General features: G+C 42.6%; 1 protein-coding gene across 4 annotated transcripts in view; it reads left to right on the plus strand.

Moving 5' to 3' along the window:
* CILK1 (ciliogenesis associated kinase 1) overlaps nucleotides 1-13,815 on the plus strand; it is a 55,041-nt gene that overhangs the window by 11,920 nt on the left and 29,306 nt on the right. For 3 of the 4 annotated variants that reach the window (XR_006885354.1, XM_046640417.1, XM_046640418.1), the window contains exons 2-3: nucleotides 7,529-7,801; nucleotides 11,164-11,218. Coding sequence is in view for 3 of the 4 variants with exons in the window: in XM_046640417.1 (XP_046496373.1) it covers nucleotides 7,701-7,801; nucleotides 11,164-11,218 (156 nt within the window). In the remaining variant the exon portion in view is untranslated. Of the gene's footprint in view, nucleotides 1-7,528; nucleotides 7,802-11,163; nucleotides 11,219-12,969; nucleotides 13,041-13,815 lie in introns of those variants that run through there. The other variant, XM_046640419.1, reaches the window with a different exon arrangement.

Here is a 13,815-nt window from a genome sequence, read left to right on the forward strand (position 1 = left end):
TCTATCTATCTATCTATCTATCTATCTATCTATCTATCTATCTATCTCGCCTCCTATTTTGTATTTAATCTCTTGAGTCAACGTAGCCTTAGTCCACTGTATCAGGAATGCTTTCAGTTGTACTTGATAGAATATCTAACAGTGGCTTCAGCAACAAAGACCTTTATTTAGGTCATATAAAAAGAAATCTAAGGCAGATATTTTCGGGGATCATGCAGCAGCCCAGTGATGTCATCAAGGACTCAGCCTCTTTCTTTCTTTTTGTCCATCCTCAGCACGTGGGATTCTCATCTTTAGAGTTGACATTTCATAGTCATCAGAAGGCTGTCTCCGCCCTAAATAGTGCAGCTTTACACAATTATGTTCAAGGCAGAAACACAGGGCAGCCTCTTCGTCAGCTGCCTTCTTCAGGGAGTAGATTCCTTCTCAGAGGCCTTTCTCCTCGCTCACCAGCTCACTTTTCTCTCCATCTCATAAGTTGGAGCCATATTCCCACTCCTAAACAGCTTTAGTAGGAAGTGGAATCGCTTTGCTTGGCTTGTACTGATCCTAGTTCATGCCCTGGGGCTGTAGTAGGTGGCTGTCATCCCAGATTATATTGAATCCTGAATAAAATCAGAGTTCTGTAAATAAAGCAAGAAGAAGAGCATTGCTATTGGTAGACCAACAATGGCCTGTCGTATCTCCCTTCCTTTTTCTAGTGTGTTGCCCGCCAGCCACCCTGTTGTTTTCCCTGAGCAACAGGGAGTTTTTGTTCTTCGCTTTCGGATTGTGACATGAGTCATCATATTCAGGCCACCAGAAAAATGATGAACAACTGAGCAATACTGATCTCAAATGTACTTAACCACTTCCTGCTGGGATATGCTCAGAATTGACTGTGGGTTGAATGATACTTCTTGTCTAATGCTAAATTGAATAATACCACTTTATTTTTTTAGTATAGGAAATAATTTAGTAGAGTTGAGAATAGAAAGCTCAGACAGTGGTCCTGGTTCTGTTCTCTGGATCCCTACATGGAGTAACTAATCCTTCTCCCTGGTACCCCTTTGTACACTTGAAACAATTACCACAGCTTCTTAAGTCTCATTGACTTCATCTAGTCTGTATTTTTTCAGCTACTCTTCTTTTGCTTTCATTTAGGCCCCTCGTTATGTTCTTTAATCTCTCTCTTCAAGTTTCTCATCCAAAGTTGAACAGTAATTCAGGCGTGTGCTGAGACTATAATATCCCTTGTTCTGGACCCATGGCTGCAACACTCCAGTGGGCATTGTTCACACAGTGTTCCTGTGAATGGAGTACCCCAGAGTTGTGCAATGGATCAACCTTGTCTGAATGCTGTGCTCCTAATAAGAACTCCAATAATGTACTGTCTTTGGGATAAAAAATAGAACAAGGTTAGAAATACTTGTAGCTGCTAATGAGCATCTCCAATGAGAGATTTTATACAAACCTCAAATTCAACACCTTAGAAGACAGAATCCACTGTCTCTGCACATTGTGCAAATAATACATGCCCACACATTCCCTGTTCCAAACCTGTGTCTCATATCCAGGAGCCATCCAGTCCAGTGCCTTTGTATTGCAATACTCTCCTAACTAGTCTCTCTGCCTCTAGTCTCTCTATTCTAACATCTCTTTGGGCTTCAGAGGAATCTTCCTCATGTCATCTCCTGCTTAAAAACCCTGGAGAGCTCCTCTCTGCAGGGTAAAGACCAGACTCCTGCATGACAAATCTACTCCTTCACCGTCAGGCCCACCCTAAGTTTCTAGCTATTTCCTGCCTGCCCTCCATGGGTTCTGTGCCCTAGCCCTGTACTTTACAACTCTGGTTGGACATTAGAGTCACTTGGAGAGCTTTCAAAACTACTGAAACTCATTCCCCATCTCTGACCTGACTCTTACAGATGAAGCCTGGGCATCAGTATTTGTTAAAAGTTCCCTAGGTGATTCTTTTTCTTTTCTTTCTTTCTTTCTTTCTTTCTTTCTTTTTTTTTTTGCTGAGGAAGATTCGCACTGAGTTAACACCTGTGCCAGTCTTCCTCTGTTTCGTATGTGGGTTGCCACCACTGTGTGGCTGCTGATGAGTGGTGTAGGTCCACACCTGGGAACCGAACCTGGGCCGCTGAAGCGGAGCACGCTGAACTTAACCACTAGACCACAGGGCCAGCCCCCCAGGTGATTCTAAAGTTCAGGTACTGAGTACAGGGAACCACTAGGCTTTTGCCCTCTTTTGAACATACCAAGCTCTTGTACCTGCCAACCTTTTGCACTCAGTTTCCTCCATCTCTAAATACTTTCTCTCCCTTTTCAGTATACTAAAGCTTTGCTCATTCTTCAGTACCTCAATGCTGCCTCTTCTCTGAAGGACTGTCAGATCTCTCACTTCTCCCAAGAGTTGGTTGCTCTCTCTACCATGTTCTCATACGACTTTCTACATTTTTCACATACCAGTCAATTGTGAGTTATTTCAAGGAAGGACCCTTACCTTATCCATAATGTACCCTCAAGGCCTTGCATAAGACTTAGCATCTCAGTAAAGCTTGAATAAAATTATTCAACCTGACAGCAAGGCCTGAATAGACACTAGTCTGATCCATTGTACAGTTGTTATGCAATGACCTGAAATGACAGGACTAAGAAGCGACTACCGTGCGTGGTGAGAGTCAAATCTTGCCAGAATAATTGAATTTTGTTCTATGATGTTAGGACAAACTATAACAAGGAGGAATTGTTACGGACTGTTTGTTGAATGAATGACCCGCTCTATCTTTATTTCAATAACGTTCTTAATTCTTTCACAAATAGCTTTGTCAATGATAATCTAGGAAAGCATTGTCCCAATTATACAATTTAAGTAGATGAGGAAGTAGTGGGACATTAATTATCAAAGAAAGACTTCTATGATTAATAATTAGTATATATGGATCAATAGTATAATACCATTGCAAAAAAAAAAAAGTAAGGGACAGCCCACATGCTACTGGGAGGTAGATGATGATTAAGTTTTAGTCGTCACAATTCATCAAGGAGATGGAGAATTGTGACGATTCTGAGCTGAATGCCAAAGATACTGGAAGGAGTGGAAATAAGGAAAGCTTGTGTAATTAAAGCAAGAGAAGGCACGCACGTGATTGCTAATTTCATGTGGACACACATTTTTGTGAGATAGTTTCTTTATATTGACAAAAAACTAAGCATGAAGAGAATTAGATTAAATTAGAACAGGCAAGTTTTGGTTGGACCTTAAGAAAAATATTCTAACTCACTGGATTACAAAATGCAAATCTGATCATGTTATTCTCTAGTTTAAAAACCTTAATTGAATCCTCACTCCCCATTGTCTCTAGGTCAAAGTTTATTTATTTATTTTTTAATAAAGCATGTAATTTATTAGTTAGCTGCCTTTGACAAATCACAATCCAGTGATTTTTAGGAAGATGACGTACAACAATGGTTTGGGAATTTTAATTTGCTGGAAAATGAAATTATGAGTGACATAGGCATCATATATGGCCTATCAAAAGTAGATAGGGATAAAGATGAAAAATAAGAAAAAGAGAGGAAAACTAGCAGTCAAAATTGCTTATGTTGTGGCCCAAATTCTCTTTCTGTATTGAGGCGCAGCTGGAATCCAAAACAGTCCACAATGTAGTAATCCTACAGTGGGGGAGCCATGATGTAGGATAGTGTTCTGTCTTACAAACAAGTTATTAGTAGGTTTTGTTAAGTAAATCTACATTTGCATGTTTTAAGCTGAAATAAAATGTTTAGGATATGTATCTTTTTAAAGATTGCCTTCCTTTACCATTTTGAGAAGAATTTTAAAAGCTTTTAATCTAGAATAATTTCAAACATTCAGGAAATTTGCAAGAATAATACCAAGAATACCCATATACCTTTTCCCAGATTTACCTGCTGTTAACATTTTACCTTATTTGTGTGCACACTTTCTCTCTCTCAACACACACACACACACACACACAATTGTTTTCTACCCACTTGAGAATAAATTGCACACATCATGGCCCTTTACTTATAAATCCTTCAGAGTGTATTTTCTAAGAATAAGACTATGGTCTTACAGAGCCATAGGATAGGCATCAACTTCAGTAAATTCAATACAGGTACAATACTTTTATCTTGTCTGCCATCCATATTCCAATTGTTTCCATTGACTCAATAATGTCCTTTGTAGCATTTTCTTCTTCTTTAGTATAGGATCCAGTCAAAACCTGTATTTTCCAAAATGTCATCTGAAGCCCTCGGCAAACAAAACTCTTGGGTTATCTCTTTTTATTTCCAAGCTCCCCACCTTTGCCTCCACCCCAGTTTCAAGCCCCTGTGCCTTGTTTCTGCTCCTTGGAATTTGAGAACTCCTTACCTTACAAAACACCTACTTTTCTTTTTCTTTCCAGACTCCATCTTTTCTGAAGACTTTTCTTATGCTCTCCTGAGCCCAGATGGAATTGACGCAGCTGGAAACCCAGGGGACTTTCTCCTTAACCCCTCCCCACATCCTGTGCCCTCAGTGTACTTGAAATATCTTAATTCATATTCATATCTGGGCCCCCATCCCACCCCCCACCTTCATGCCCTGCCATGAGAAGCTAAGATCTTTGAAAAAAGGGACCATATTTTATTCGTCTTTATATCCCCAGATGTTAACATAGGGTCTGTCGCACGGGAGGTGCTTTATAAATATTTATTAATCAGCAATTGGAATACATCCCTGCAAAGAGCTGCTGAAGGAAGTTGTAGGCAGTCTGATCCTGTGGAGCTTCAAAAGGAAGGAAAATATCCCCTAACCAGGGGCCTTAAAATGCTTCTAGGGGCCCGGGGAATGAGTGTGTGTGTGTGTCAAGGGTGAGGGGAGCTTGATCTCTAAAAGCTCTTGCAGTTACATGATAGAGTATGGTGAAATCAGCCATAACCTTACATTTAAGATTTCTTAAGGTCACGCACACCTTCACAAGAGCATAGACGGGATTTATTTTTTAATTTTTAATTTTGGGCTAATTTTAGACTTAGAGAGAATTTGCAAAGATAGTACAGAAAATTCCTAGAAATGCTCTACCCAGCTTCTCCTAATATTAACATCTTATAACCATAGAACAATGGTCAAAACCAGGAGGTTGGCACTGGCACAATGCTGTTAACTCAACTACAGACCTTATTCACGTCTCACCAACTCTTCCACTAATGTCTTTCTTCTGTTCCAGGATCCTATTCAGGATCTCACGTTGCATCGAGTTGTCATGTCTCCTTAATTGCCTCCAGTCTGTGACAGCTTCTCAGTCTGTCCTTGCCTTTTATGATCATGACACTTTTGAAGAATATTGGTCAGTTGTTTGTAGGATGTCCCTCATTTTGGGTTTGTCTGAAGTTTTCTCATGAATAGATTGAGGTTCTCTATTTTTGATAAGAGCACCACAGCAGTGATGATGTGCCCTTTCTCAGAGCATCATATCCAGGGTTCATGATGTCCTATGTCTTATTAATGGTGACGTTGAACTTGATCATTTGGGTAAGGAGGTTTCTGCTAGATTTTTCCACGTGGAGTTACCATCTTTCCCTTTGAAGTTAGTAAACACCTTAGGGGCCAGCCTGGTGGTGCAGCAGTTAAGTGCGCACATTCCCCTTTGGCGGCTCAGAGTTCGCTGTTTCCGATCCCGGGTGCAGACATGGCACCACTTGGCAAGCCATGCTGTGGTAGGTGTCCCACATATAAAGTAGAGGAAGATAGCCACGGATGTTAGCTCAGGGCCTGTCTTCCTCAGCAAAAAGAGGAAGATGGGCAGCAGATGTTAGCTCAGAGCTAATCTTTCTCAAAAAAAAAAAAAAGAGATACTTTGAAACTATGCAAATATCTGTATCTCGTCAATCTTTCATCCACAAATATTTGCATCCATCAGTGAATCTACAACAAATCTTACTGTGATATGTGCCTAATAGTGGATTTCTTTTTATTTTTTAAGATTGGCACCTGAGTTAACTGTTGCCAATCTTTTGGTTTTTTTTCCTGCTTTTCTCCCCAAATCCCCCGAGTACATAGTTGTATATTTTAGTTCTGGGTCCTTCTAGTTGTGGGATGCCACCTCAGCACAGCCTGACGAGTGGCCTGACGAGTGGTGCCATGTCTGTGCCCAGGATCTGAACCAGTGAAACCCTGGGCCACCAAAGCAGAGCATGCAAACTTAACCACTTGGCCACAGGGCTGGCCCCTAATAGTGGATTTCTTATTTCCCTCTTTACTTGTGCATTCATTGATTGGAATTATTCTGGAAGGAGAAGCTGCATAGACTGGATTTAGATGCAGAATATCACATACTTTCAATCATTATTTTCTGATCTTTTGGTTCTTCAGATAATTAGTTTGGCACCTGTATTTTTAAAATAAGCCTTTATTTTTATTTAAGGATTTACATTTCATTTTATTATTTTTTAAATTATTATTATTATTTTTTGAGGAAGATTAGCCCTGGGCTAACATCTGCCGCCAATCCTTTTTGGTGAGGAAGACTGGCCCTGAGCTAACATCCGTGCCCATCTTCCTCTGCTTTATATGTGGGACGCCTGCCACAGCATGGCTTGCCAAGCAGTGCGTAGGTCTGCACCTGGGATCCGGACTGGCGAAGCCCGGGCCACTGAAGCGGAATGTGCGAACTTAACAGCTGTGCCACTGGGCCGGCTCCCATTTACATTTTATTAATGTTTGCTAAAGGCATCACAATCACTGAAGTTATTACTATATTTTCTTTATTATAGGCAGACTGAGTCTTTCAATTTATGAATAAAAAATCAATAAGTTATTATTAGAAAAAAACACACATAACTAACTTTAAAAGGGATCCTATATGCAGTCCTTAAAAAATGACTAGTTCTTTGTTTCGCTTCTCTATGCCTAGCAATAAAAGTAGTGCTGTCGATGCCTTGCCACAGATAGTTCATGGAGCACGTGTAAGTTCTCTGTCAGGAGAACTTGAATTTTAGCATTTCTTGGCTTTTGTATATTTACGTTGTTAATCGTAGCTGAATTACACAGAACATAGTATATTTAGCAGAGATTCTTGCAGCTCTGCAGTTTTCATCGACCATAGTTATTATGGGTTCGCCCATAATGGTTAGTCAGCAGAAAAGCTTGAATTACAGCTGATTCATTTCTGAATCAGTGACAAATTCACTTTCCAAGAACGTTATCTCTGGTTTTACAAAAATGTTAGAATAGAGCGTTATTTAGACCACAGGTTGACAAACTTTTTCTGTAAAGGTCCAGAAAACGCATACTTTAGGCTTCGTAAGCCACACTGTCTTTGCCACAGCTACTCAGCTCTGCCATTGTGCTGTGAACGCAGCCGTACACCATATGCAAGTGAGTGGGCATGGCTGTGTTCCAATAAAGCTTTATTTACAAGAACAAGCAGCAGGCTGGAGGTTGTAGTTTGCCAGTCCCTGATTTAGACTATAAAAATACACAAACTTAAAATGTACGTTAGCATTTATCCTCGTCTCTCGTTTTTCTTTACAGGCAGAAGACTGATCTTTGAAAATATGTATTTGGGAGATAGTCACGTTCTGTTGAATACCTTGTGCTGGTGCTGCCATCGAAAAATCTGGTTACACTCCGGGGAGGCCTGCTGCCGCTGCAGGACTGGACCGCCTCGGCCCTGAGATGAGTGTCCGGCCTGAGCGGGCACACCATGAATAGATACACAACGATCAAGCAGCTTGGGGATGGGACCTATGGTTCCGTCCTGCTGGGAAGAAGCATTGAGTCTGGGGAGCTGATTGCTATTAAAAAGTAAGTTTTATCCGTCACTCCCATGAATTCATCCTCACCTGCAGATTGTCAACATAGTTTTAACTCTACCCTCTCCATTCCTCGTCTTTGAAAAAATTTGAGGGGTGTGGGTGGGAGACATGGAGGAGAATGTTTTGCATTGATTTCTGGGGGTTAGATGATTGTTAACTCTGGAACGCTCATGTTAGAGATCTTAAACATATTCCCACTTAAGATTTATTGTAGTACTTACAGCGCTAGTACTTTTTCAAATTGTTTCCTCATGTTGTGAGGCAGTAATGAGCAAGTTAAGAAACATTATTTTCTAGGAAAGGAAACTGAAACTCTGAGAAATTAAGTGACTTAATGTGGATTATTTACATGTGTAGTGGTCTGGTGAATACTGGCTCGTTCTCCCCACCCCATGTGCCCTTTGTAAACTGATCCAGACTCATTGTATTAGTTATCTTTTGCTGTGTAACAATTTACCCCCAAGAATTAGCGGTTTAAAACAACAGACACTTATTATCTCACAGTTTCTGTGGGTTGGGAGTCTAGACGTGGATTAGCTGAGTTCTCTGCTATTGAGTCTCTCATGAGGCTGCAGTCAAGGAGTCTTGGCCAGTGCTGGGGTCTCATCTGCAGGCTGGACTGGGGAAGGATCCACGTCCGAGCTCACATGATCATGGGCAGCACTCAGTACCTCATTGTTAGACTAAGGGCCTCAGTTCCCTGCTAGCTGTTGGGTGGAGGCTGCCTTCAGTGCCTTGCTCTGTGGACCTCTCCAAAGAGCAGCTCACAATGTGGCAACTTGCTTCCTCAAGACGTGGGAGCCAAGAAGGCAATGAGAGAGTCTTCTACCAAGATGGAAGTCACATCTTTTCTGCTTTTGTAAACTAATCACAGAAGTGACATCCTCTCAAATTGCCGTATTCTGTGGGTTAGAAGCAAGTCATTGAAAGAGGGCGATTATACCAGGTTGTGGGTACCAAGAGATGGGGGTCTTTGGGGGCCATTTTAGAGTCTGCCTGCCACACCCGTCTATGTTCAGTTTCCATCTCAGCATCTCCATTTGGATGCCCTGCAGACACTTCTAACTCATCCTATCCAAAACTGAACTTATGTCCAACATGTCCTCCCTCTCCTGCTCCAAACCTGTTTCTCCTTCAGTGTTCCCTATCTTGATAAATGATGCTACCGTCCCTTCAAAACATGGGAGTCCTCCTGACTTCCTCCTGTATGCTCCAGCATTGGTCATCTACCTGTAGATTCTAATGACTGAACAGTTATCTGATCCGCCTACTTCTCTATATTCCCACTGCTAGCTTCCCAATCAATTCATTCTCGTTTACCACCTCTACCACTGGAATAATGTCTTCTGTAGGGCTCCTGGCTTCCATTCTAACCCCTGTCCAGTCCAGTCTGAAGGGATTATTGTAAACCCACAGATCTAATTGTCTAAAACCATTTGTGCTAAACACTGTGCCCCTGCTGCCCCATCTTGTCCCCCTGTTCCACCTGACTTCAGTGTGCTGTGTGCACAATTCTGTGCCCACCACCAGCATCGCACCTCAAGTATACACAGGAGACTCCCGAGAAGGCCCCAGCAGGATGGAGTCCCGGTTGCCCCCCTCAGTATCAGCTCAGTAATGCACCCTTTCCTGGGTTTCCCACCTCTCTGTTCCCATTTTCCCTGTCCTTGCCCTGGTTTCCTGGAGTCACCTCCCAGATTAACTACCTTGCATTCAGGTCTTTGCCTCAGGCTCTGCTTTCGGGGAAACCGGACAGCTTTCAGTGTCTTCCTCTCAGTTTTAGGATCAAACCCCCAATTTTTAAGGTGACCTACAAATTGCTGCCGCATTTGGCCCTCACCTGTTTTCTTCAGCCGGATCGCCTGTCCTACTTTGTTCCGGCCACTCTGGCCTTTCGGCTTCTTGAACTCACCACATACCTTTGTGCCCTGAGACTTCACACGATGTTCCCTACCCCACACCCCGAATTGGGCTAAATTCTACTCGTCCTTCAGGTCTTGGTTGAAGTATCACTTCACTAGAGGAGTGTTCCCTGATTACCCCTGACCAGATGAGGTCGCTCTGAGGTTCACTCTCATAATGCCCCGTGCTTTCCTTCCTAGCACTTAGCACAGAGGAGGGTTAATTGCCTGCCTTCCTGCTATGATGTCAGTTCCATGAGGGATGTCTCTCGTCATTGTGTCTCCAGTGACCAACAAAGCCTCTGCCACATAGGAGGGACTAACTAATATTTGGGGTATAAATAAAGGCATTGGTCACTCAGCCAGGAGATGGTGCGACATCGGGGACAGAGTGAGGTGGAGAGATGGAAGTTGGTCTGTTATTAGCCAGCAGCAAGACCTTGGGGAAATCACAGAACTTCTCTGTTTCCTGGTTTCCCACCTGTCCCATCTATTTCATGGGGCTGCTGTGTGACTCGAATGAGACACTGTGGTTGAAGTGCGATGAAAGACATAACCTTGAAACTTGGGTTTCTGGCTGGCTGATAGGGTTCTCTTTCTCGCCCCTCAGGCTCTAGACCAGAGGTTGGCACCTTTTCTGTAAAGGGCAGACAGTAAAGATTTTAGGCTTTGCAGCCCATATGGTCTCTGTCACAACTCAATTCTGCTGTCGTAGTGTGAAAGCAGCCGTAGACCGTCTCTAAATGAATGAGTGTGGTTGTATTCCAATAAAGCTTCATTTATGGAAACTGAAATTTGAATTTCATATAATTTTTACATGTCACGAAATAGTCTTCTTCTTTTGACTTACTTTTCCCAGCGATTTAAAAATATAAACGCCATTCTTAGCTCGTGAGCTCTACGAAAACAGATGGTGGGGTGGAGTTGGCCCATGAACCGTAGTTTGCCAACTCTCATACCAGACGGTCTGGAACTGTGCTGTCCAACATGGTAGTGAGTAACCGTATGTGGCATTTAAATAGAAATTTAATTAGAAATTCAGTTCCCATGTTGCACCAGCCGCATTTCAAGTGCTCAGTAGCCACATGTGTCTCGTGGCTGCCATAATGGACAGCACAGAACCTTTCCATCAATGTGAAAAGTTCTGTTGGGCAGCTCTGGTCTAGATAAAATAAGCCTGAGGGATTTCCCTCCAGGGCAGATTAGTGACAGAGCAAGACAGCAGACCAGGCCTTTTGCACTGCACCCCCTCTGCCGGGAAATTTTGTGACGTAGGATTGATTGCACTGCCAAGTTTTAAAATCTTGTTTTGGACAGTCTAATATTTGGTAGAAAGCAAGACCGACCTTAAATACTGTTCATTAGGTTCAGAACGAAAACATTTTTGAAAAATCAAGTTTAGCCTGTTGCTGGGAATAAGCATGCTATTTGTTTCTTTCTTCTCTTTTAGAATGAAAAGAAAGTTTTATTCCTGGGAGGAATGCATGAACCTTCGGGAGGTGAAGGTATTTATGAATACACCAGGGACCGATTTACGTTTGGTTGATAAAATCGCTTCATACATGCTTAGAGTTATAGTTGATGGAGTCATTCTGTTTGAACGGTTCCGCTGATGCTGAAAAAAGGGGAAAATGATAACATTATGCAGCTAATAACTGAAAGAGGATTGCTACGCTGTTATGTTAGTGAATATACTTATTTTTTAACATTGGTACTACTCTTAACTAAACCAAAGATTTATTCAGATTTAATTAGTTTCAAACTACTGTCCTTTTTCTTTCAAATTGTGATGAAATACACGTAACAAAATTTACCATTTTTTAGCCTACAGTTCAGTGGTATTAAGTACGTTCATAATGTCATACAACCATCACCACCATTCATGAAGAGAGATGAACTATTTTCATCTTGCAAAACTGAAATTCGGTACCTGTTAAACTATAACTCCCCATGCCCCCTTCCCCCAGCCCCTGGCAACCACTATTCTGTTTTCTGTCCCTATGAAATTGACTACTCTAGGTACCTCATATAAGTGGAATCATACAGTATTTGTCCTTTTGTGACTGGCTTACTTCCCTTAGCTTAAGGCCTCAAGGTTCATCCATGTTGTAGCTTGTGTCGGAATTTCTTTCCTTTTTAAGGCTGAATAATATTGCATTGTAGGCATAGACCACATTTTGTTTATCCATTCATCCATCAAGTGGACACATGGGTTGCTCCCACCTTTGGGCTATTGTGAACCTTCCCATTTCTTTAAATTCTTCCTTTCCACTGGCTCCTTCTCTGCAGTCTATAAATGTGCTCACCATTCCCTCTCAGCTAGGGAAGCCTCCGCCCTCTCTCCTCTTGAGCTTCCAACCTTCCCTTTCCATACCTTACCTTCCAAACTTCTCCCTTCGCCATCACTTCCCCACGTACTCCTGACTTTCCACTGGTTTGCATCAGGCATCTGCCTCTGCAGCTCTGTTGAAGCTGCTCTCCTACAAGCCACCAGTTGCCGAGTCCTGGATCATTTTCTCAGGCACTTTCTTGCCTGCACTGTTGGGTGCTGTTGACCACTTCTTCCTCTCCTCTCCCAGGGCTGTGCGACTCTGCTTTTGCCCAGCTGTGCTATCTTTTTCTTGTCTTTCACCAATTGTCCTATAGTTCACCTCTTGAATATTGATGATTTCTTGCATTCTGTTCTTAGCAATTTTTTTCTTTGCTCTGACTTCTCCTCCTGAGTGATTCCATTCATCCCCCTTCCTTCAGCAGTCACATCGGATCTTTTTTCTTTCTTATGCATTAGACCAGGGGTCAACACACAGCTTGCTGACTGTTTTTGCAAAAAAAAAAAAAGGGTTATTGAAACACAGCCACGCCTATGTGTTTACATATTGTCCGTGGCTGATTTCACGCTACAAAGGCAAAGTTGAGTAGTTGCGGCAGGGACCATATGGCCTCGAAACACTGAAATATTTACTCTCTGTCCCTTTACAGAAAAGTTTGCTGACCCCTGCTTCAGGCCCATATATCCAACTGCTTAGTGGACATCAGTGCTTGAATTTTCTAGAATGTCTGTCTCCCCCAATGCTCATGTTTTTTCCCCCTTCTGTGAATTATCATTCACCCAGGAACCACACTCATTGCAGGTGGCATGTGTGACTCCACTTCCTACCCATCTCACACATCCTGTGTGCTGCTGCCAGATGATAGGTGACCTCCATAACACTCAGCTGTTCACACGCTGTCTGCCATTCGTTGGGAAGCATTATGGGCCAGGCAGCATCTAAGATGCTTCACATGCACTATCTGCTTTCATCCCCACAACTACCTGATGGGGAAAGGGTTAGTATCTTGAGTTTGCTGATGTGAACAGCTGAGGCCCAGAGACTCAGTAGTTTGTTTGGTTTCAGACCTGGGTTGGTCAGAAGGCTTTGGTGGGTAGACACCTGGTGTCCAAACAGTGTCCTCCCTGTCTGCTTCTCCAGTTCAAGTCTTCCATATGAGCTTCCTGCGGGTGATTCTCATCCCTCAGACACAGAGTGTGCCGGTCCACTCCCACACCCATGCCTGTGGAGGGCTTCCCTCCTGACACACCCTCTCCCTCCCCTGAGCTGGTCTAGGTGTCACTCTGCCTTCAAGTCACATTTCAGGTGAAACTCTCACTGGCTGCTCAGTTTGCCTCTTCCTCCTCCTTGAGACATCTCTGATGTTCCTTGTCTCTCTCATTCCTTTAACACATAATAGGATCGTCGTTATTCTGTTGCACATATTATATATTCATTCATGTCCTCTCTTCCCAAGTAGGTTGTTTGCCTCTTATGGGCAGGCATCGTGTCTTATGTCCCGCGGTATCCTTGGGGCCCAGGATGTTGTAGTTTTGCTAATAGTTAAGAACCTTCATGCATGGGGATAAACAGTCCCCATTTGGACTGCTGACCCAGGTTTAATTTGCTGCTTCTGCTGCTCTGCTCTGATCCAAATGTCCTGCCTCTACTTCTCCTTGGAAACCTTTCCTGAGCCAAAATTAGATACCTTCTTTCTAGATGTGTATCTCTGTAAAATGAGTCACATGAAGTCCCCCACACAAAATCAATTCTTTTTATATTAAACTAATATA

Source organism: Equus quagga, chromosome 15 (genome assembly GCF_021613505.1).
Source record: "Equus quagga isolate Etosha38 chromosome 15, UCLA_HA_Equagga_1.0, whole genome shotgun sequence".
In the NCBI taxonomy this organism is placed as follows: domain Eukaryota; kingdom Metazoa; phylum Chordata; class Mammalia; order Perissodactyla; family Equidae; genus Equus; species Equus quagga.